This window comes from Sprattus sprattus, assembly GCF_963457725.1.
Source record: "Sprattus sprattus genome assembly, chromosome: 1".
Taxonomy (NCBI): domain Eukaryota; kingdom Metazoa; phylum Chordata; class Actinopteri; order Clupeiformes; family Clupeidae; genus Sprattus; species Sprattus sprattus.
In genome coordinates, this window is record NC_137920.1 from 54,772,617 (window position 1) to 54,792,915 (window position 20,299).

Genomic DNA, 20,299 nt, shown 5'->3' on the forward strand with positions numbered 1-20,299 from the left:
AGTAAACAATTTATGTCATATCTGTCACTGTGCTGAACATACTGCTTGGCTAAGCACTGACACAATGTATTAAAGCAGCAGGCTGTATTAGTGAAGACTCCTTGGTGTGGATCCCCCCTGCTCAACTCTCAGGCGTGAGTGAGGTTAAAAAGGGCTCAGCTAGCCCCCTCTGCTGTTCATGAAACATGCTGAGGGGGTTTTCATAGAGGTCATTCTTGAGGGCAGACAGGTTGATATCTTAAGCCTTTCCATGTGGCCGCACAGAACTCCTCGGTCAATAAGTCTAACCTCACAGGGAGGTATCTTTCTTCTTCACTGATAAACGTTTACAGGTGAAGAAAGCTCTTTTAAAGACAACTTTAAAGACACTGCAGTATAAATGATTGAAATCAGAAGGAAAATTCATTCATCAGGTACATAACTATACAGTCACAAAAGCGTCTGAGTGTAATATAAAAATAGATATACATAATCTAAACGTCTATTTAGTGTTCATTCAGGATGAATTGCTTTCATCCTGTACTGACTGCACTGCCACTCAGCTCCACACAGTCCAGGGCCCAGCCAGTCTCTGGGGGGGGGGGGGGGAGTTCACACTCAGCAGGCTACTGGCAGCACCCATACGCTGCTCCTGCTCCTGCTCCTGCTCCTCCTTCTGCTCTTTCTCCTGCTCCTGCGGTCAGGCAGTGGACTCTGAGCTCTGGGTAGTGATGACACTGACGGCATTGTCAGGAAAAGCCTCCCTGGCTGCACGCATCCGGCCGCGCGCCCCCTCAAAAAGGTCTGCAAAAACGAGCATGTGCGTTGACCGCTGGTTCACTGAAGGAAAGCACATTACAACTGCATGCCATGTGTGCGTGTTTTGAAGTCTAATGCTAGTACTGAAAAGCATATTTTTCTGCATAACAGAATTAAGTATGTTTGAGAATTCAAGACAGGGAGATGGACAGGTGTGAACCAGCACCTGCTTTCTACATGCAGAGTTGTCATATCTCACCCATTATCTGCTGGACAGATTTCCGTTGACTGTAGCCCCCAAGGTGATCTTCGACAGTCTGTCTCCTTTTCCTCAGTGTGTTTGCATCAACAAAAGCCCTGAGGACACACAGATCTCATCGTCTCTTTGTCACGCTTCATCACACTGAATCATATTTAAACCAAATAAGACTAATGTGCATTCACTTCTTATCATATACATAAGATGGCTTTGTTTCTGATGCCATGGTATGTGCAATGGATGATGCAGGGAGATGCCTTACCGGGCCTGCTGGAGGCAGTTGAGAGTGAACGTTACACTCCCACTAGTCTCTGTGCGAAAGCCAAACCGACTCAATCGCTCTCCCTTTGCAACAAAAAAAAACATCCAACATGTAATCCAGTTTTGGTCTTTGGTCAAAACCAAACACCTATAGGGATATGGGACTAACTCCAGCAAGGGGTTGGATTATGTAGTACTAATTAGTGGACTCTTACCTTGAAAGTACTTGGTATTCGCACATAACTGTTATCCTCCAGTTCAGGGGACCCGCCGATGAAGAACCGCCTCAACTCTGCCACTGTGCCGTTCTGTACTGGTCTCCATGTCTCACAAGTCACACTGTGGTAGCCTAAGATGGGAAAAACAGCATACACAGACTATGAATATACAAGACACAGAAAAGAGAAGGTTCATTTAAAGTCCCTCTGACTTCAGCACAGCTTCACAGCACTCATACCTGGGACAGAGGGTATGACCAGGTATCCGTAGCCTTCAGTTCTGTACCGCTGCCAGTAATCCAGGGAGAGAACCTTGAAGTACAGAACAGGCCACTGGGGCAGAGACTCTGGGGGACACATTGAGAAAGCCTAAATGTTAAAACCATACTGTTAATGTTCCCATGACAAAGGCTGATAAACAGATAAGCTACTCCTGCTGTTGCAGGACCTCACCCTCGCTCTCATCATCCTTCCGGAAGAACGTCTCAAAGCTAAAAGGGTAGGAGAAGAAAGCCACGTTGTCCTGCAGGAAGGCAACAAGGTCAGACATACAGAAATGAAGCTCATGTTGCTATAGAGACGTGTGAGTTCACAGTAAAATTTGGGTTCCAGACCTTTCCCAGGGTGCGTGTCTGGCACGTCTGAGTGACTCCTGAGAGAGCTTCAAACGGCAAGCCGAACCAGTCTGGGGGGAAAAAAGTGCGGACCACGGCTCAATAGGTCAATCGGTTACGTCACAAAACAACGGAGGAATTAAAGCATTCAGAGTCGAGGATGACTTACTGTTTGGGAGGTCGAGGACAAAGTGGATGTAGAGGTTGTCGTATTCAAACCCTTTGGCTGAAACTGGGCATCATTTGGAGGAACAATCAAACATGTCGCGTCACCAGTAGTAAACATATGGTGAATTTCCATTTGTTATGCATGTTACAGACAGTATCGGTAACTGCAAGGTTTGAGTGATTGTTTAATGAACGGTACTCTTTTTTAAATACTCACTGCATAGCAGACAGCAAACAGACAACATATCGGTTAAAAGGAGCAATTTCTAGAAGCATCACTTACCAATCTCGCCATTTATAAGCAGCCGAAGTACTCCAATAGGAGGCTGAAACCAAACAGATAATACAGCATAGAAAAAAACATTCATTATAAATTATAATTAATGAATATTAAAAGAATATTAAATATAAAGGTTTATTTCTCTGCTCAGGACTATGCTGCCTAGAGAGGTACTATACATACCATTTCAAAATCCGGCCCGACAAGGCTGTTGAGGTAATCTCTATGGCGAACATAAAGCTAGGGACATCAAAATGAAAGTGGAGAAAAAGAGCAGTTTGTTTTAGTTGAAGAACAAACAAACTCCAAATGGCATACTGCAACTCAAACATGGGTATGTGTTTAGACCTGCCTGAAAGCCCCTGAATAAGCATAAGAGATTATGTATTTACTCAGTCTGCCTGAGTGTGTATCGGAGACTACTCACATCTTTGTCAGTCTGCCCAAGTGTGTATCAGATACTACTCACATCTTTGTCAGTCTGCCCGAGTATGTATCAGAGACTACTCACATCTTTGTCAGTCTGCCTGAGTATATCAGAGACTACTCACATCTTTGTCAGTCTGCCTGAGTATATCAGAGACTACTCACATCTTTGTCAGTCTGCCTGAGTGTGTATCAGAGACTACTCACATCTTTGTCAGTATGCTTAACTATATATATGAAACTACTCACATCTTTGTACATGCGCAGCTCTCGATCCTTCTCCTCCACACTGATGCCCGGTGCAGCGTTCACTAGCGTCAGTCGCCACACCTCCTTCTTCTCCCCCTCTGTCTCCACCCTGGGAAACCATACAGTAATGGAAAATAATAATAAAATAACCCTTCGCGTCATTTTAAGGTACAGTCTGTGATTCAGGTTCAGTTTTATGAGAGGCTGTTGATACACTGGCCTCAATAGCCAATCAAATTAAACCCCTTCTGTGCTCCTGAAGCACTGTGTTGATTGGCTGGGATTGTTTATGGCTCGGTCTGAGCCACTATATAGCTTTCCCATTTACAGAGCCAGCCAGAGTTTGTTTTGTGTGCAAACACTGAACAGACAGCTAGAGGACTGAGGTACAATTAGGTAAATTTGACAAAAAGCATATAGGATTACAATCAAGGACTGCACCTATGATGGATGACATGATGCAGTCTATCTCTGTGGAAGCAGGATCTACAAGCAATACTTTTTTGAAACTTTTCACAGCAGTTATCCAGGTTGAATATATCAATGTCAGAACCAACGTGTCACTACTTATCAGTGAAATGACAAATGGTGAAGTCACAGAATGCATCTTGCCTGTAAGGCCCTTTGCTGTTGTTGAAGTCTGGTTTGATGGTGATAACTCCATTGCTGTCGGCCCTGATCGTGCAAAGTACATACTCATTTTCTTTCAGACCCAGCCTGTGCGAAGAGAAATAGGTCAGACAGAACTCAAAACTGGTGCTCCTTTCCCAAGCATGCCAACACACAAATATAAGTACCCTGTGTATCTGACTAGTTCATACTCAATGTTAAAACACTATAGACAAATATGAAACTGAAATGCAGACTTTCTGGCCTCCACGAGGCAGACTGATCCCCCTTTTTTTTATTACGCTTGGCAGCAGGAACTATTAAATGAAGTATTTAATGAAGTATTTAATGAACTATTCAATTAACTGTTTAATTAACAGTTAAGACATCACTTACTTCCCAGAGGGCCCCAGGTCCCCCATGATGTGCATGGTCTGTACGGTGGTGTTAATAACATGGCTGTTTTTCACAAAATCTTCGGTGGGCTCCCAGGTTATTACCCGAGCTTTAGCCACACTGGCATCCCTACGGAGAACAAAACCAAACTCAAAACCACTCCCTTACTCAATATTAATAACACATACTGTATGTGTCAGCTTGGACAAATATAATATAATGCCACCACTGTAAATCTATACAGAGACAAAAGGTCAGAACTTCTACTTCAGTAGCGGAATTAATCATGAATGACCAAACTGCAACAATGTTAGATATGCTCATAACTAAATGCTGTGGTATTCGGTATTTTGTATATATATTTATATATATACAGCGGGTGAAATAAGTATTGAACACGTCGCCATTTTTCTCAGTTAATATATTTCCAAAGGTGCTATTGTCATGAAATTGTCACCACATGTTGGTAACAACCCAAGTAATTCATACAATCAAAGAAAAAAAACAAATACATTCAGAAATTAAGTAATGTGTATTAATGTGAAATAACACAGGAAAAAAGTATTGAACACATGAAGAAAGGGAGGTGCAAAAAGGCATGGAAAGCCAAAAAAACTGCTGGAATCTTTCAGTAATTAGAAGGCAATCTGGCCCCTAGTCAGTGCAAATTAATATCCCAACTGATGGCCTATAAAAAGGTGTCTCATTACCAAGGTGTCACATAAGAAGTAACTCATGATTGGTAAAAGCAAAGAGCTCTCTCAAGACCTTTGCAACCTTATTGTTGCAAGACATACTCATGGCATTGGTTACAGATGCATTTCTAAACTTCTGAATATTCCAGTGAGCACTGTTTCGGGCCATAATCTGGAAGTGGAAAGATCATCATTTCACCATAAACTGGCCACGACCAGGTGTTCCTCGCAAGATTTCTGACAGAGGAGTGAAAAGAATTATCAGAAGAGTTGTCAAAGAGCCTAGGACCACTCGTGGAGAGCTTCAGTAAGACCTGGAATTTGCAGGTACAGTTGTTTAAAAGAAAACAATAAGTAATGCACTCAACCCCCATGGCCTGTATGCACGCTCTCCACATAAGACTCCATTGCTGAAGAAAAAGCATGTTGAAGCTCGTTTAAAGTTCGCAGCACGAAATTTGGACAAGCCTGTGAAATACTGGGAGAATATGGTCTGGTCAGATGAGAGCAAAATGGAACTCTTTGGATGACATAATGCACACCATGTTTGTAGGAGACATGGCACTGCACATCATCCCAACAGTGAAGTTTGAAGGTGGGAACATCATGGTGTGGGACTGCTTTTCAGCATATGGTACTGGCAAATGTCACACAATTGAAGCAAGGATGAATGGAAAAAATGTATCAAGACATTCTTAATTAAAATCTGCTGCCATCTACCAGGATGATGAAGAGGTAACGAGGGTGGACATTTCAGCAAGACAATGAACAGCCAAGGAAACTCTCAATTGGTTTCAGAGAAAGAAAATAAAGCTGCTAGAATGGCCAAACAATCACCTGACTTGAATCCAATTGAAAATCAATGGAAAGAACTGAAGATCAGAGTTCATAGAAGAGGCCCAGGGAACTTTCAAGAATTGAAGCCTTTTTGTGTTGAAGAATGGGTCAAACTCACATCTGAGCAATGCATACAAGTAGTTTCTCCATACAGGAAGCGTCTTGAAGCTGTCAAAGGCTTTTGTACAAAGTATTCAATAAATATCAGTAAGCGTGTTCAATACTTTTTTCCTGTGTCATTTCATATTATTAGACATAACTTAATTTCTGAACTAATTTGTTTTGGTTTCTTTGTATGTTTGGATTACCTGGGTTGTTACAAACATCTGGTGAAAATTTCATGTCAATACCACCTTTGGAAATATATTTACTGAGAAAAATGGTGACGTGTTCAATACTTATTTCACCCGCTGTATATAGATATATATATATATTTCTATGCTGGTGTTTGCACAGAGTGATACTTACACAGTGCGTCTCTCCTGCTTGCGGTGTCTGATGTTTGCCATCCGTTCGACCAGAAATGTAGGGGCAAATTTTGCCTGTATGACCGGGTTCTGGGAGTGCTGCAGAGACAACAACAACAACAACTTCAGAAGGCACGCACAGACTCTACGCATCATGGCGTTTTTCTTTTTCATTAAATACCAACAACATATCTGTGTCTAAGCTGTTGGTTAACAACAGAGTTATGGTAAGGGACTGCACTCGTCTTTTGCAGAAATGCTCAGATGACTCTGCAGTTGTGGGGTGTGTCAGTGGTGGACTGGAGACTGAGTACAGGGAACTGGTGGACCACTTTGTGGAATGGTGTGGGAACAACCACCTTCTCTTAAATGTGACCAAGACAAATTAGATGATTGTAGATTTAGGGAGGACCAGGACTAAGCTGAACACTTTTTCCATCCTGGGAAAAGAGGTGGGGGTGGTGGAGAGCAAGATGCTGCATATTTTCTACCAGTCTGTTGTGGCAAGAGCAAATTTCTTTTCAGCCATCTGCTGGTGTACCAGCATCAGAGCCAGCGACTCAAAAAAACGGAACAAACGGATAAAGAAGGTTGGCTCGGCGCTGGAGACTGCTCTGCGCTGGGGACTGCTCTGCGCTGGGGACTGCTCTGTGCTGGGGACTGCTCTGTGCTTGGGACTGCTCTACAGCCTCTACAGTTGGTTGTGTAAAAAACAATATTCCAAGCTGCTCAACATAATGGACAACTGTACACACCCCCTACACAACCTACTGGTCAGACAACAGAGTGTTTTCAGTCAGAGGCTCCTTAGACTCCTTTGCAATATGGTCCATTACAGGAGGTCATTGCTGCCCACCGCAATAGCCATCTATAATGACTCCCCTCTGAGCCGGGAGAGGAGACTCCTCCTCTCAGTGGCAGTGCACAATGCACATTTCAATTGCACACGAAAAGCAATATCTGGCCTTAAGGTTAAATCTATTTGTATTCTACATATATTGTAATTCTGTGTTCTGTCTTTTTACCTACCTCATTGGGTGTGTTTTTAGTCATGTGTGGTTTTTTTTTTGTCATTAATGTGTATCGCTGCTGAAACACTAAGATTGCGAGTGAAAACAATGCTTCTTACCTCTTCCCAGTTTGTGAAGCGGTCAAAGTCTGTGTATGTGAAAATGCGGCGATTGCGCCTTCCTTGCCCTCGCTGTAGAGCCAGGATCTCCGTGTGATACTGCTTCTCCAGTGGAGTTTGGCAGCCTGTCTCTGACTGGTACAGATCCTCTTCATACTGCCATCAACACAACACCACCAACACACAAATCAAAATGACAAAACTACATCACTCACAGACCTGGTGGTATTAAAATTGACATGTTATTTTTAGTCTGGGACAACTACAAGCCTATCCTTGAATGAGCATATGTGGGTAATAACTGGTCAGACAAAGCAACACAGTTTTCTCATTAGAAGACTTACCTGACTAAAGAGTTTTTCCTGCCAGCCGACAACCAGCACCTCTTCATCATCAGGACCTAGAAGCACATAAATAGTACAATTTGTATTTCTTTGTGAATTATGCTAAGACTAGTTGCAATTGGTATGCTATTTTTTTTTTTACCTGATCTTAACTGAGAGTTGAAGGTGTCAAGCTCGATTACACCTCTCTCCTGCTGCGTCAACACCTGGTTCTGCAGATGTTGGGAGAGGACTGCTGTGGACGTCACACGTTGTACCTTCACCCTGTAAAACAGCCCATACCGAAGTCATAGGAGCACACTGGTGTAATACTTACAGCTGATTTGAGATCATTTGTAAACCTATACAAGTAAGACATTTCACCAGTACCTAAGGTCACATAAATTCACCAGTTCACAAACTAGAAGTTCGTTAGCAAGCGGAAATTAATGCGACGCCTACAAGCTACAACTCTACGAACTAGCCATGGACTTTCCAACATGAGCTATCTTAAACAAGGTATCCTAGGATAGCTGAGTTAGATACCAAACTCCATGAAAATACTTAATATAGTTACCGATAGCTTAGCTTACTATATTTTGGCCTTGCAATGCAGACGGGCAAATTCGGAAGCTGGCTGGCAAAATGAAAGTTCAATATCGGATGGATCGCTAGCTAGTACGATGATACGTCTGATAAACAAGCGGAGAACTTGCCTTATCTTTAGATTTTTGATTGCATCTCGAGAACGGTACACCGCCTCTCCGTTGTCTGTACTCCACCCAGTATCCGCCATGAAGTTTAATGCCTTGGCACTTGCCTACCTAGCTACTTATTTAGCGTAAACAGATTAGAGTTAACAATAGAGTTAACACATAACGTTAGCTAGTTAGCTAACGCTAGCTAGCGCATACAAATGGCCTGTTATGGAACGTCTTATCACAAAAACCAGATGGGGACGTTCTTTTGCGAACATATCGGAGTGACAGAAAGTTAACGGCAATATTCAAAGCTGTGTTGGTCAATTTCTTGCCACATTTAACCATTACATTAACGCATATATGAGAGTCTGAGCTAGCTATCTAGGCAAAAATAGTGGCACGGATGCACTGGCGTCCTGTTCCGTTGCATGGTAACAGCAAGTTTATCAGCGTTTCCCGTTATTGCAAATGTTCCCCGACACGACGGTGGGTGGCAGACGCGAGCTTCCAATTGTACTTCAGAATTGTACGCGTAAATCAAGAAGAAGAATACACACATGCGAACTGTTTTCAAGGTTTTGCAGCTATCGGAGGCTACTGTTAAGTCACTGTTTTTCAGTAGTATGACCTGTGATGCGGTAGGTCTGAAGATTTTGTTGTGCCAGACGATAATGTCGATGTCAGTCACAGATACTTAATGTATTGTGGATCAAAGTTAGCTTACATACATTGCCAAGCTAAGCTGGGATGTTGATACAGGTAGCTAACTCACGATTTGACTCACTACGTTAGCTGGCTTCGGTTTTGTGCTAGATCAGGAGATTTAATTACTAAATAATTAGTTCGATTTCATTCGCTAAACCCTTTAGCACGCTCAGTGACATTTCCCATTAATTATTTGCGACTTCTCTAACTTGCATGCAATTCACGTACTAGGTGTACTTTGTGCTCATGTATGGATTAAAATTGAGGGTCACGATATCTTGAAACTGTGTTTCGCATTAGCCGTCACATACTAGCAAAACCCTTAATATAAATTATAGGAAAAGCACAATAATATGAATCTCAAGAGTCTCAACATGATGTTGAGGTTTATGCCTCTGCGGTCAGTCAGACTGTGTGAACCGTCCCAAGCCTTGAGAAATGGTTCTCAAATTGCACCTTATCATTGTTCCAAAAGTCTTTCTTGGCCAGGTGACAGTGGATCTAAACCAGCTGTGAAATTGCAGCCCAGTGCATTTAGCGGTGCTAGTCTCCGCAGCAGGGCTAAAGTCTCTTCAGAGTGGGAAGACGACCCTGAACACTCTGTTGTTCCTCGGAAGCTTCGTAGTAAAGTGACTCGCAAAATATCCCCTGAGCTCCATGCTCTCAGTTTTGACGACATTCCTGAGGGGAATCAGAAGACACTCCGGACTCCCAAAGAGGATAAACCATTGGTCACTAATAAACGGGATGATGTGGTGTTTGGATTGTCTCCATGCCTACTGGCCCTCACACAGGGCCGGAGAAAAGTGTCCAGGCTCTTTGTCAAGGATGGTGAAGATCAGCAGAGGGATGCTGTGCGGAAGGTGTGTGAGGAGGCTATGAAACGTGACATTCAGATCAAATGGGTCCAAAAGAGAGACCTGGACAAAATCTCCAATGGACGTGTCCATCAGGGAATTTGCTTGCAGGCTAGCCCTTTGCAGTACCTCAGAGAGTGGTCAGGGAAACCTAAAAAGACTGCGCATCGCAATCAAATCCCACTCTGGCTGGTTCTTGATGGCATTCAAGACCCAATGAACCTGGGTGCTATTCTCCGCTCGGCTTATTTTCTCGGTGTGGATAGAATTGCAAGCAGCCTTCAAAACAGGTATGTGCTATAAACTAAGGATGTTTGTGATTATCAACTGACAGGAAGTATGTTAACATCAGTGGCGGCTGGTGGTTTTTAAGGTGAGGGAGGAAGGACTGTGCGCCTGGTTGCCATTGGCCTGCTTATTCCGTTGGTGGCATAAGTATGTGAGATACAACTTGTTTCAGGGTGTTTTTGTGGACTACAGTACTACAAAATAGCAGGCAGGGATACAATTGATACAAAGCCACCAGTGTGGCACCATTGTACTTAAAAAGCTGGTGGGCAGCATGTCTTTGGACTAGACAAGGCCAGAAGGAAAGGATGCAAAGCCAATTAGTCAAATCAGGCCTACTCTTGATTTGACTAATTTTATTTTCAGCTGCAATTGTTTTAGGCACAAGACCAAAAGTGATGCCATTTAAAATGCATCATGCTCTGAATCATTCACTAACATCGTTTCCACAATATTAAACAACAAGTAAGAGAACATTATTTCAGAACTATTAACATGGGCTGTTAGCCTAACATTGTTTGTGGCAAATGTGGATGTTAATGGATGTTTCAGAATGTTGGTCAATGTTCATTGATCACTTAGGGGTGGACTGACTTTGACTAAATTTAGTATTAAACAGAAATATATTTTTATGTTAAGGCTATGTATCTGTCTTAGCAGATGCTTTAAGCTTATATTAAACAAATAGGCCTATGGAAAAAGTACAAACCCTGAGCAAATTGCCTTTGTTCTCTAAAAATTGCAAAAACAAGAACTTCCTATAAGTGCTGCTCAAATTATGACAGATTATTACATTTATCACTCAAAGTAGCCTAGTATGATAAAAGCTGATTCTGATTCTGAGGCCAATGCCCAAGTGACAAGTAGGCTAATTAGAATAGATACGAAACACATCGCGTTCTGAAACATTCATTAACAATTTACGTTCAGAATGTCAGCTGAACGTGAGCAGTCAGACTAACAATAGGCGTATGAACGAACGAACAGTACAGTACAGCCGATTGTTTTTTTGGGTACCAGTGAGCTATAAGTATTTCGCAGACCAGTTAGCATACGGCATCGGTTTTACCATTGGGTTTAGTGACTTGGATTTTTGGAACAGGTTTCCCTGTTGTTTTGACACTAACCTTCTCTCTGTAGCTCAATGAATGAAACGGTTTGTTCAATAAAACATGAACAATATCTTCGTTCTCCATTGCACATCCTCTTTATTTGCAATCTTTCTACAACAATCTTTAAGGGTGACGAGTTATCGATAATATCCTTCTGCAGAATGGTTGAAGAGGGAAACTTCTTTCGGTATTAATGTCTAATCCCCGTCCCTCCAACGCCAAATCCGTTGTTTATTGGTTAAGCGATGTTGGCGCAGACTCAGACGCTAGGGAGGTCTTTCCTCCCTTGGGCAATGTAAGTGAATGAGCCCCACGAACCGCCAGTATCAGAGACAGATTCCATTGATCTTAATAGGAGTCAAAGGGAGGACGTCCTCCATGCAGTAATTTCTTGTTACGATAGGGGGTGCTAATGTTATTTTAGCTCAGGGAAACAAATTATAATATGCATAGTATTAAATACTGATATCAAACTGCATTTTTAAAGGAGTTTAGTCAGTTCAATTACAAAAATACATTTCTCAAAAAGTTTGGGGAGGTTCTTCGTCCGTTTCCTCAATGGAAGAACCTCCTCTGGTTAACATATGTTCTCTATTTGACATAAGCTGTCCCCTTACACCTGTCGTAAGCAAGGCCAGCTCCGGGGTAATGGAGGTTGTGGAAATCTATGGCTATGATGACTTGGAAGACATGATCAAGGTGACTTTTCTCCCTTAAAACAGTTGTGTTCGTGTCCAAGTGACTTCAGTACTTCAGAGTTGCTACATTGTGCTTAATTTCAGTTTGGCTCCAGGCTATTTGTGAGCAGGTCCATTGTTTGTATGGGCACTGAAAGACATGTTATAATCATGTTATATGTTGACATTATGTTGACATTATAATCATGTTATATGTTGACATTACCCTGCAGGTAAAAAAGGAACAAGGATGGCAAGTTGTAGGCACAGTAGGCATTGAGGAAGAGAGCGCTGACGTTCCTACTGTAAAATGCTCAGATTTCCGGATGCTAAAACCTACACTGTTACTGATGGGTGAGCTCTCACCACACCAACATTCAAATAGTACATTATGGTGTCTTAATAATCACAATAATTCTTGCATTACAAAAAGCAATAATGTTTTTTAAAGTGATTTCCCTTGGGCGGTGTGAGAACTTGCGTTTTGATGTTGGATGTATGCGACTGTCCCTTAGGTGGAGAAGGTTCTGGGCTGTCCGCAGCTCTGCGGGCTCTCTGTGACGCGCTGCTCACCATCTCTCCCCGCCGAGACCTCAACCCAGGCGTGGAGTCACTCAACGTATCAGTGGCAACAGGTACTGAACCAGGACTTGAACCAAAATATGCTGAAATGCATTTGTAATGAATATTTATGTAACAATAACATAAATTGTGTGCTAACACTTGTAGTCAACACCTGCTATTTGTGTGTAGATATACAGTGGGGAAAATAATTATTTGAACCCCTGGCGATTTCACAAGTTTGGCCATTTGCAAAGAAATGTGTGATCTATAATTGTAATGGTAGTGTAACTATGTAGAATATCGGCCGCTTTGTTAAGAAATTGCTATAATATGTCTATTTATAGATTAACGTTAGGTATAAACTTACCCAAACCAACGGTTTTCGAGAGAGATTTTTGTCCTTTTCAACTTGTACGACTCGTTTAACACCGCAAGAAACCGTATTTCTAAATATCTATGTTAATGTTTACGGTGACACGTTTTCGAGTACGTTTTTTAAATAGGTGAAATATCGGGCACGTCCACTTTGTTCCACTTACCCGTTGAATTCGTGATAATAATATGCTTCTTGCTTTGACATAAACCGGTTTAATTTCTGTACAAATGCCTTAGTCACAATATGTTTTGACAAGCAAACCTTAATCTCACTAGTGTTATTTTTGTTTAATTTGGGTATTTTGTTGCCTTGTTTTGACTTGATTCAGTTGTAGGTGCAGTCTATTCACTTTAACATGCACACAACAAACATGGCATGATTATGTATGTTATGTATTAAAAATGAAGACATCAATATAAGGGTATTGTAATTGTACTATTGTTAGTGGAAATACAACATTTTTATCTAAATCAACTTTGTTTTAGTTAAACTGTAAACGCAACTACGGAAGGCGAACTTCTTCCGTCCAATTTCTCAACTAGTGACTTTCATGTTGACATGTGTCTTAACGACCAGAGTAATCGGATTTGATCTCTGTGAGCATCCGTACTTACATTACGTCATGCTATCTGTTTTGGCATTTTATATGACGGTTTAAAATGACAGTTAAACTTCATCTTGGAGAGAACTTATCAGACGGTACAACTTAAAGACCAAACGAAATATTTGTCGCGCCACTGAGTGTTCCACACTATAAGGTACACGCAAAAGTGCACTATAAAAAAAACACTATTTCGCAAGCTTAAATTAGGTCTACAGAGTAAATTTTTTTCACAAGTAAAGCTTAAATGCCATATTTTTGTGGGAGCTTACGTTTCTATCCATAGTTGCCCGAAGTTGATCAGGAGAGTGAATGTAAACATGTCAACACCGAATTCGGCCGATATTCGACGCTGGCTGATATTCTACACCGTTCCGCTAGGTGTATCAACAAAAAAATCCAGAAAAATGCATTTTATAACATTTTTGACTTCATTTGCATTTGATGCAAAAAATAAGTATTTGAACCCCTAGCAAAACTGACTGACAAAAATGACTTAGTACTCGTTGGAATAACCCTTGTTGGCCAGCACAGACGTCAGACGTTTCTTGTAGTTGGTCACCAGGTTTACACACATCTCAGGAGGGATTTTGGTCCACTCCTCTTTGCAGATCCTCTCCAAATCTTTAAGGTTGCGTTTTCAATGGGAGGGAATGAGGTTCAAGCCCAATATTCCACGTTACATGGCCCCATCCATAGTCCCCTTGATGCGGTGGAGTCGTCCTGTACCCTTGGCAGAGAAACAGCCCCAAAGCATAATGTTTCCACCTCCATGCTTGATGGTGGGTATGATGTACTCTTGGGGTCATATTCAGCATTCCCCCCCCCCCTGTCAAACATGGCAAGTTGAGTTGATGCCAAAGAGCTTGATTTTGGTATCATCTGGCCACATTCTGTCTCCCAATCCTCCTTAGAATCATTCAAGTGTGCAATGGCAAACTTCAGATGGCCCTGTACATGCGCTTCCTTGAGCAGGGGGACCTTGCGAGTGCTGCAGTACTTCAAAAAATTACGGCGTGGTGTGTTGCCAATGGTTTTCTTGGTGACTGTGGTCCCAGCTGCCTTGAGATCATTTACAAGCTCCCCCTGTGTAGTTCTGGGGTTATTCTGCACCTTTCGAATGATCACCGATACCGCACCAGGGGATATCTTGCATGGAGCCCCAGACCTACAGTGCCCTCCACAAATATTGGCACCCCTAGTGAATATGAGCTAAGCAGGCTATAAAAAATATGTCTTTGCTGTTTATCCTCTCAGTCTTTCACTCGAAATATACACAAAAATCTCACCTTTTCATTAAAGTAAAATTATTAAAAGAAAAAAAACATTGACATTAAATAAATATTTTTCCCCAAAACATGTGTGCCACAATTATTGGCACCCCTTAATGTAATTTTTTGTGCAGCCTCCATTTGCCAAGATAATAGCTCTGAGTCTTCTCCTATAATGCGTGATGAGGTTAGTGAACACATGGCACTGGATCTGAGACCATTACTACATGTAGTATCTCTTCAGATCCTTCAGAATCTGAGGTCAACGTTTGTAGACTTGGCTACAGCTCATCCCACAGAGTTTCTATGGGGTTTAGGTCAGGGGACTGTGATGGCCATGGCAAAACCTTTATTCTGTGGTCGGTGAACCATTTTTGTGTTGATTTTGAGGTGTGCCTAGGATCATTGTCCTGCTGGAAGGTCCAACCAAGGCCCATTTTAAGGCTAACTGGAGGGGACTGTTAGTTTTCCATGTAATATCTGCTGGTATTTGATGGAGTCCATGATACCATGTATCCTAAAAAGATGTCCAGGGCCTTTGGAAGAAAAACAGCCCCACAACATCAAAGATCACCACCATACTTCACATTTGGTATGGGGTGCTTTTCTATATGGCTATCTTTCTGTCTACGCCAGACCCACCTTTGATGTTTATTGCCAAAAAGCTTTATTTTGGTCTCATCTGGCCATATAACTCGGTCCCATTGAAAGTCTGACTTACATTTGGCAAACTGTAGGTGCTTTAGTTTGTTGTTGATTGACACCAGAGGCTTTTTTCTGGCAACCCTCCAAAACAACTTGTGGTGATGTAGGTGGCATCTGATGGTAGTTTTGGAGACTTTCTGACCCCAAGACTCAACTAACCTCTACAATTCTCTAGCTGTGATCCTTGGAGATTATTTTGCCAGTAGAACCATCCCCCTCACGGTGCGTGGGGTCAATGTACAGACACGTCCTCTTCCAGGCTGATTCTGTTTAGAGATTTTCTTGTGTCCATTTCTTGATTTGTGCAACAACTTTTCGTCGCACATCGTCACTGTGTTATTTGGGTCTTTCCCATAGTGATGAATGACTAATGGAATTTGGCCTGTGTCACCTCATATTTGTACGCCAATAGTTCCTTATCAAACAGAACTTAAAAATGTAAAATATGACTGGAAATACAGCCGCGGAAAAAATTAAGAGACCACTTCAAAATTATCAGTTTCTCTGGTTTTACTATTTATTGGTATGTGTTAAAGTAAAATGTACATTTTTGTTTTATTCTATAACCTACTGGCAACATTCCTACCAAATTTCAAATAAAAATATTGTCATTTAGATCATTTATTTGCAGAAAAATGACAATCGGTCAAAATAGCAAAAAAGATGCAGTGTCTTCAGATCTCGAATAATGCAAAGAAAACAAGCTCATATTCATTTTTAAACTACACAATACTAATGCTTTAACTTAGGAAGAGTTCAGAAATCAATATTTGGTGGAATAACCTTGATTTAAAATCACAACTTTCATGTGTCTTGGCATGCTCTCCACCAGTCTTTCACATTGCCGTTGGGTGACTTTATGCTACTCCTGGCGCAAGAATTCAAGCAGCTCGGCTTCTTTTCATGGCTTGTGACTATCCATCTTCCTCTTGATCACATTTCAGAGTTTTTTTTATGGGATTCAGGTCTCGAAATTGGGCTGGCCATGACAGGGTCCTGATCTGGTGATACTCCATCCACACCTTTACTGGCCTGGCTGTGGGGCATGGAGCATTGCCCTGCTGGAAAAAACACTTCTCAGAGTTGGGGAACATTGTCAGAGCAAAAGGAAGCAAGTTTTTCTTCCGGGACAACGTTGTACTTTGCCTGGCTGAGGTTTGTAAAAGACCATAAGGATTGAACCAAAGCGGACTGGAGGGTCTCCTAGTTCGTCTTCTCTGATGAGTCCAATTTTCAGCTTTGCCCAACACATGGTCGTCTGATGGTTAGACGGAGACCTGGAGAGGCCTACAAGCCACAGAGTCTTGCACCTACTGTGAAATTGGACTCATCAGAGAAGACGAACTAGGAGACCCTCCAGTCCGCTTTGGTTCAATCCTTATGGTCTTTTACAAACCTCAGCCAGGCAAAGTACAACGTTGTCCCGGAAGAAAAACTTGCTTCCTTTTGCTCTGACAATGTTCCCCAACTCTGAGAAGTGTTTTTTCCAGCAGGGCAATGCTCCATGCCACACAGCCAGGCCAGTAAAGGTGTGGATGGAGTATCACCAGATCAGGACCCTGTCATGGCCAGCCCAATTTCGAGACCTGAATCCCATAAAAAAAACTCTGAAATGTGATCAAGAGGAAGATGGATGGTCACAAGCCATGAAAAGAAGCCGAGCTGCTTGAATTCTTGCGCCAGGAGTAGCATAAAGTCACCCAACGGCAATGTGAAAGACTGGTGGAGAGCATGCCAAGACACATGAAAGTTGTGATTTTAAATCAAGGTTATTCCACCAAATATTGATTTCTGAACTCTTCCTAAGTTAAAGCATTAGTATTGTGTAGTTTAAAAAAGAATATGAGCTTGTTTTCTTTGCATTATTCGAGATCTGAAGACACTTCATCTTTTTTGCTATTTTGACCAATTGTCATTTTTCTGCAAATAAATGATCTAAATGACAATTTAGTAGGAATGTTGCCAGTAGGTTATAGAATAAAACAAAAATGTACATTTTACTTTAACACATACCAATAAATAGTAAAACCAGAGAAACTGATCATTTTGAGGTGGTCTCTTAATTTTTTCCGCGGCTGTATACTTCAGCTAGATTTTAGTTAACGATTTTTCTAGGGGTGCCAATAATTGTGGCACACAATGTTTTGGGGGAAAATATTTATTTAATGTCAACAGTTTTTTTTTCTTTCAATAATTTTACTTCAATGAAAAGGTTAGATTTTGTGAATATTTTGAGGGAAAAAACAGTGTTTAGCTCAAATTCACTAGGGGTGCCAATATTTGTGGAGGGCACTTGTTAGATATCAGTCTATTTAACGTGATCAAGCTGGCCTCCTGACCCTTTTGTAATCAATGGGATTTAATCAAGGTATTCATTCAGTGTGATTAAATCAAGGTCAAAGTCCTAATTAGCAATCATCCACTCAGATAGACCCTACCTCTAGACACACCCACTACCTGTAACTTACTGTATAAAACAAGTGAACTCATGTTAGTATGTTGAAAGGAACCGTTCGTGCAACATGCGTTCGGATTGTCCTGTAACGCTGGAATAAACGTATTTCTACTGTTGGACACTTTCCCGAGTTGAGTTCCTGAATATCTGCAAACCTGAACTTGGATCAAAAGACAGACTCTTTCAGCACTGTAGAGCGATTAACATTTATTTGGTGTTGCTTCCATTTACGAATAATCACACCAATAGTTGTCTGCTTCTCACCAAGCTGCTTGCCAATTGTTTTGTAGCCCATTCCAGCCTTGTGCAGGTCTACAATCTTATCTTTGATGTCCTTGGACAACTCTTTGGTCTTGCCCATGGTGGTGAGGTTGAAGGTGTGAAGTATGATTCTTTGGACAGGTTTCTTTTATAAACGTCACCAGTTGAGATCAGGTGTACCTTCTTAGACCTAATGAGGACTAATCTGTGTGCTTCTTGGGCACATAACTGGTTATTGTGAGCCAGCATTCTTGCTGTTTGCTTGGGGGTTCAAATACTTATTTTTTGCATCAAATGCAAATAAAGTCATAAATGTTATAAAATGCAGTTTTCTGATTTTTTTTTTGTTGATATTCTGTTTCTCACTATTAAAATACACCTACCAATACAATTCTAGATCACACATTTCTTTGCAAGTGGCCAAACTTGTGAAATCGCCAGGGGTTCAAATACTTATTTTCCCCACTGTACATTTGTACAGAAAATCTACCTGGTAATGTTTATGAGAGACTCGTCAGTAGTGATAAAACGATACTCTTTTAAGACAACTTGCTCCTCACTGCCTAGCTTGACGTTGACAGTGTTCAGTGTGGTCTAAAAAAACACCTAGAGATTTGTGTAAGTCAGGAGTGTCACTTATGAGCCCAGACATTATATGATATTGAGAATGATGAGACCAGCTTCTAGGGCAGAATCAACTGAAAACTGAGGTTAGCAACTGCTATACTTGGCTGATAGTGACATGTTTTGTGTGACTCCCTCTTAAATCAAACGTGTCATATCATGCAGGGAGAGAAGACGCGTCATTTTGCTAGGAAGAAAAAGTATTCATGGCGAGAATTTGCCCAGGATCATACCAATTTATACTCCTGCTGAAGGGATTGAATTGAGGCATCGATTCAAACCACATATTATTTGGCTTGTCTTCAGTGGCTCGTTTTCTCTCCTTACATAATGCATTCTCCACAACGTGACGTAAATCTTGTAGGGAATTCTAGCAAGCCAGCCAATTCCCAAGTGAGGATTTCCAGATAGTTCTCAGTGTTAAATGAGTTCACCATGCTATAGGCTGCAGAGACAGTGTTATTGACTGCCGGTATCGAGTGTTTCATTTGACTTTTTCTAATTGATGTACTTATTTAATCTCTGACTTTGAACTGTGTAGCACTGTTGGATTAGTAAGTCTTTTAAGTCATAATATCTTTTCCACTTTGTTTTGGTTCCTGCTAGGCATCCTTTTGCACTCTCTCCTCACACCTCCTCCACCCAGGGGCCGCCGGTGACTTGTGTTTGCTTTGGATGAGCTCCCAGTCTACTCCAGCTAGAAGAACATCGCTCTGATTGCCATACAGTGCACCTGGAAGTTCCGACTGTATCGGAAGTGTGACATCAAGACTATTAATTTCCCACTGCTTGTGATGGAGCAGTCAGTATGTCTGTTAGTTTGAAATCCCACAACAGAGTGTTACATTCTAGTCATGTGTGAAAAGCTAATTATTGTTCATTGAAAGTCGACCATTGACTATTAAAATGTGTTCTGTCTGCTTACTTGGGTGAATGATAGTTTTCTTTCGTATGTTACTGGAGGTAGCATAATTACAGAAGATAGACAAGGCTAATATATTAGACCTAAGGAGTTGCTGTTGAAACCCTGGATAGGCTTTCTCTCCTCACCCCCTCGGTCTGTGCCCTGAGGTAGGCCCTTACCTCGATGGCTCTTGTGTGCCTGTCCAGTGGCTGTTTGGAGGTCCAAGGTCAATGTCTGTGGGTTCAGCAGGGCACTCCTGCAGCTCGAAAATAAGAGTTTTGCTGATTTAACCGATATATCCCTTTTATGGCATATGCCTGATTTACTAGATAGCTTTCTTATTTATCAATAAACGTGTAGTCCTTGTTCCTAGCGAAAGGTAGTTTATATTTGAGTTCAACAGCTAATCAAATACACCCCTCCCTTCCATGCTCCTGAAGCATCGTTGGAGCATGACCGCCCCCTGTTGTTGATTGGCTGGAATAGTATATGGCTCAAACCTAGCCACTTTGGTTAGTTCCTATTTGAG

At 41.6% G+C, this 20,299-nt stretch overlaps 2 protein-coding genes across 2 annotated transcripts; one reads left to right on the forward strand and one right to left on the reverse strand.

The window, feature by feature from the left end:
• Window positions 1-644: 644 nt before the first annotated feature.
• On the reverse strand, window positions 645-8,465 carry mks1 (MKS transition zone complex subunit 1; the record flags this gene model as incomplete). Its single annotated transcript, XM_080839054.1, has 18 exons — window positions 645-783; window positions 998-1,095; window positions 1,260-1,342; window positions 1,474-1,607; window positions 1,716-1,823; window positions 1,930-1,999; window positions 2,091-2,161; window positions 2,260-2,322; window positions 2,542-2,584; window positions 2,722-2,778; window positions 3,214-3,322; window positions 3,826-3,930; window positions 4,219-4,347; window positions 6,219-6,316; window positions 7,347-7,502; window positions 7,691-7,746; window positions 7,833-7,954; window positions 8,386-8,465. 18 exons carry the CDS (start codon window positions 8,463-8,465, stop codon window positions 680-682), a joined length of 1,686 nt encoding a protein of 561 aa, XP_080695180.1. The 3' UTR covers window positions 645-679.
• Window positions 8,466-8,959: 494 nt separating this feature from the next.
• Window positions 8,960-19,790, forward strand: mrm1 (mitochondrial rRNA methyltransferase 1 homolog). The gene is made up of 5 exons (XM_080834699.1): window positions 8,960-10,222; window positions 11,938-12,031; window positions 12,243-12,363; window positions 12,525-12,644; window positions 19,473-19,790. The coding sequence occupies exons 1-5, from the start codon at window positions 9,429-9,431 to the stop codon at window positions 19,523-19,525; spliced, it is 1,182 nt and encodes a 393-aa protein (XP_080690825.1). The 5' UTR covers window positions 8,960-9,428; the 3' UTR covers window positions 19,526-19,790.
• Window positions 19,791-20,299: the final 509 nt, after the last annotated feature.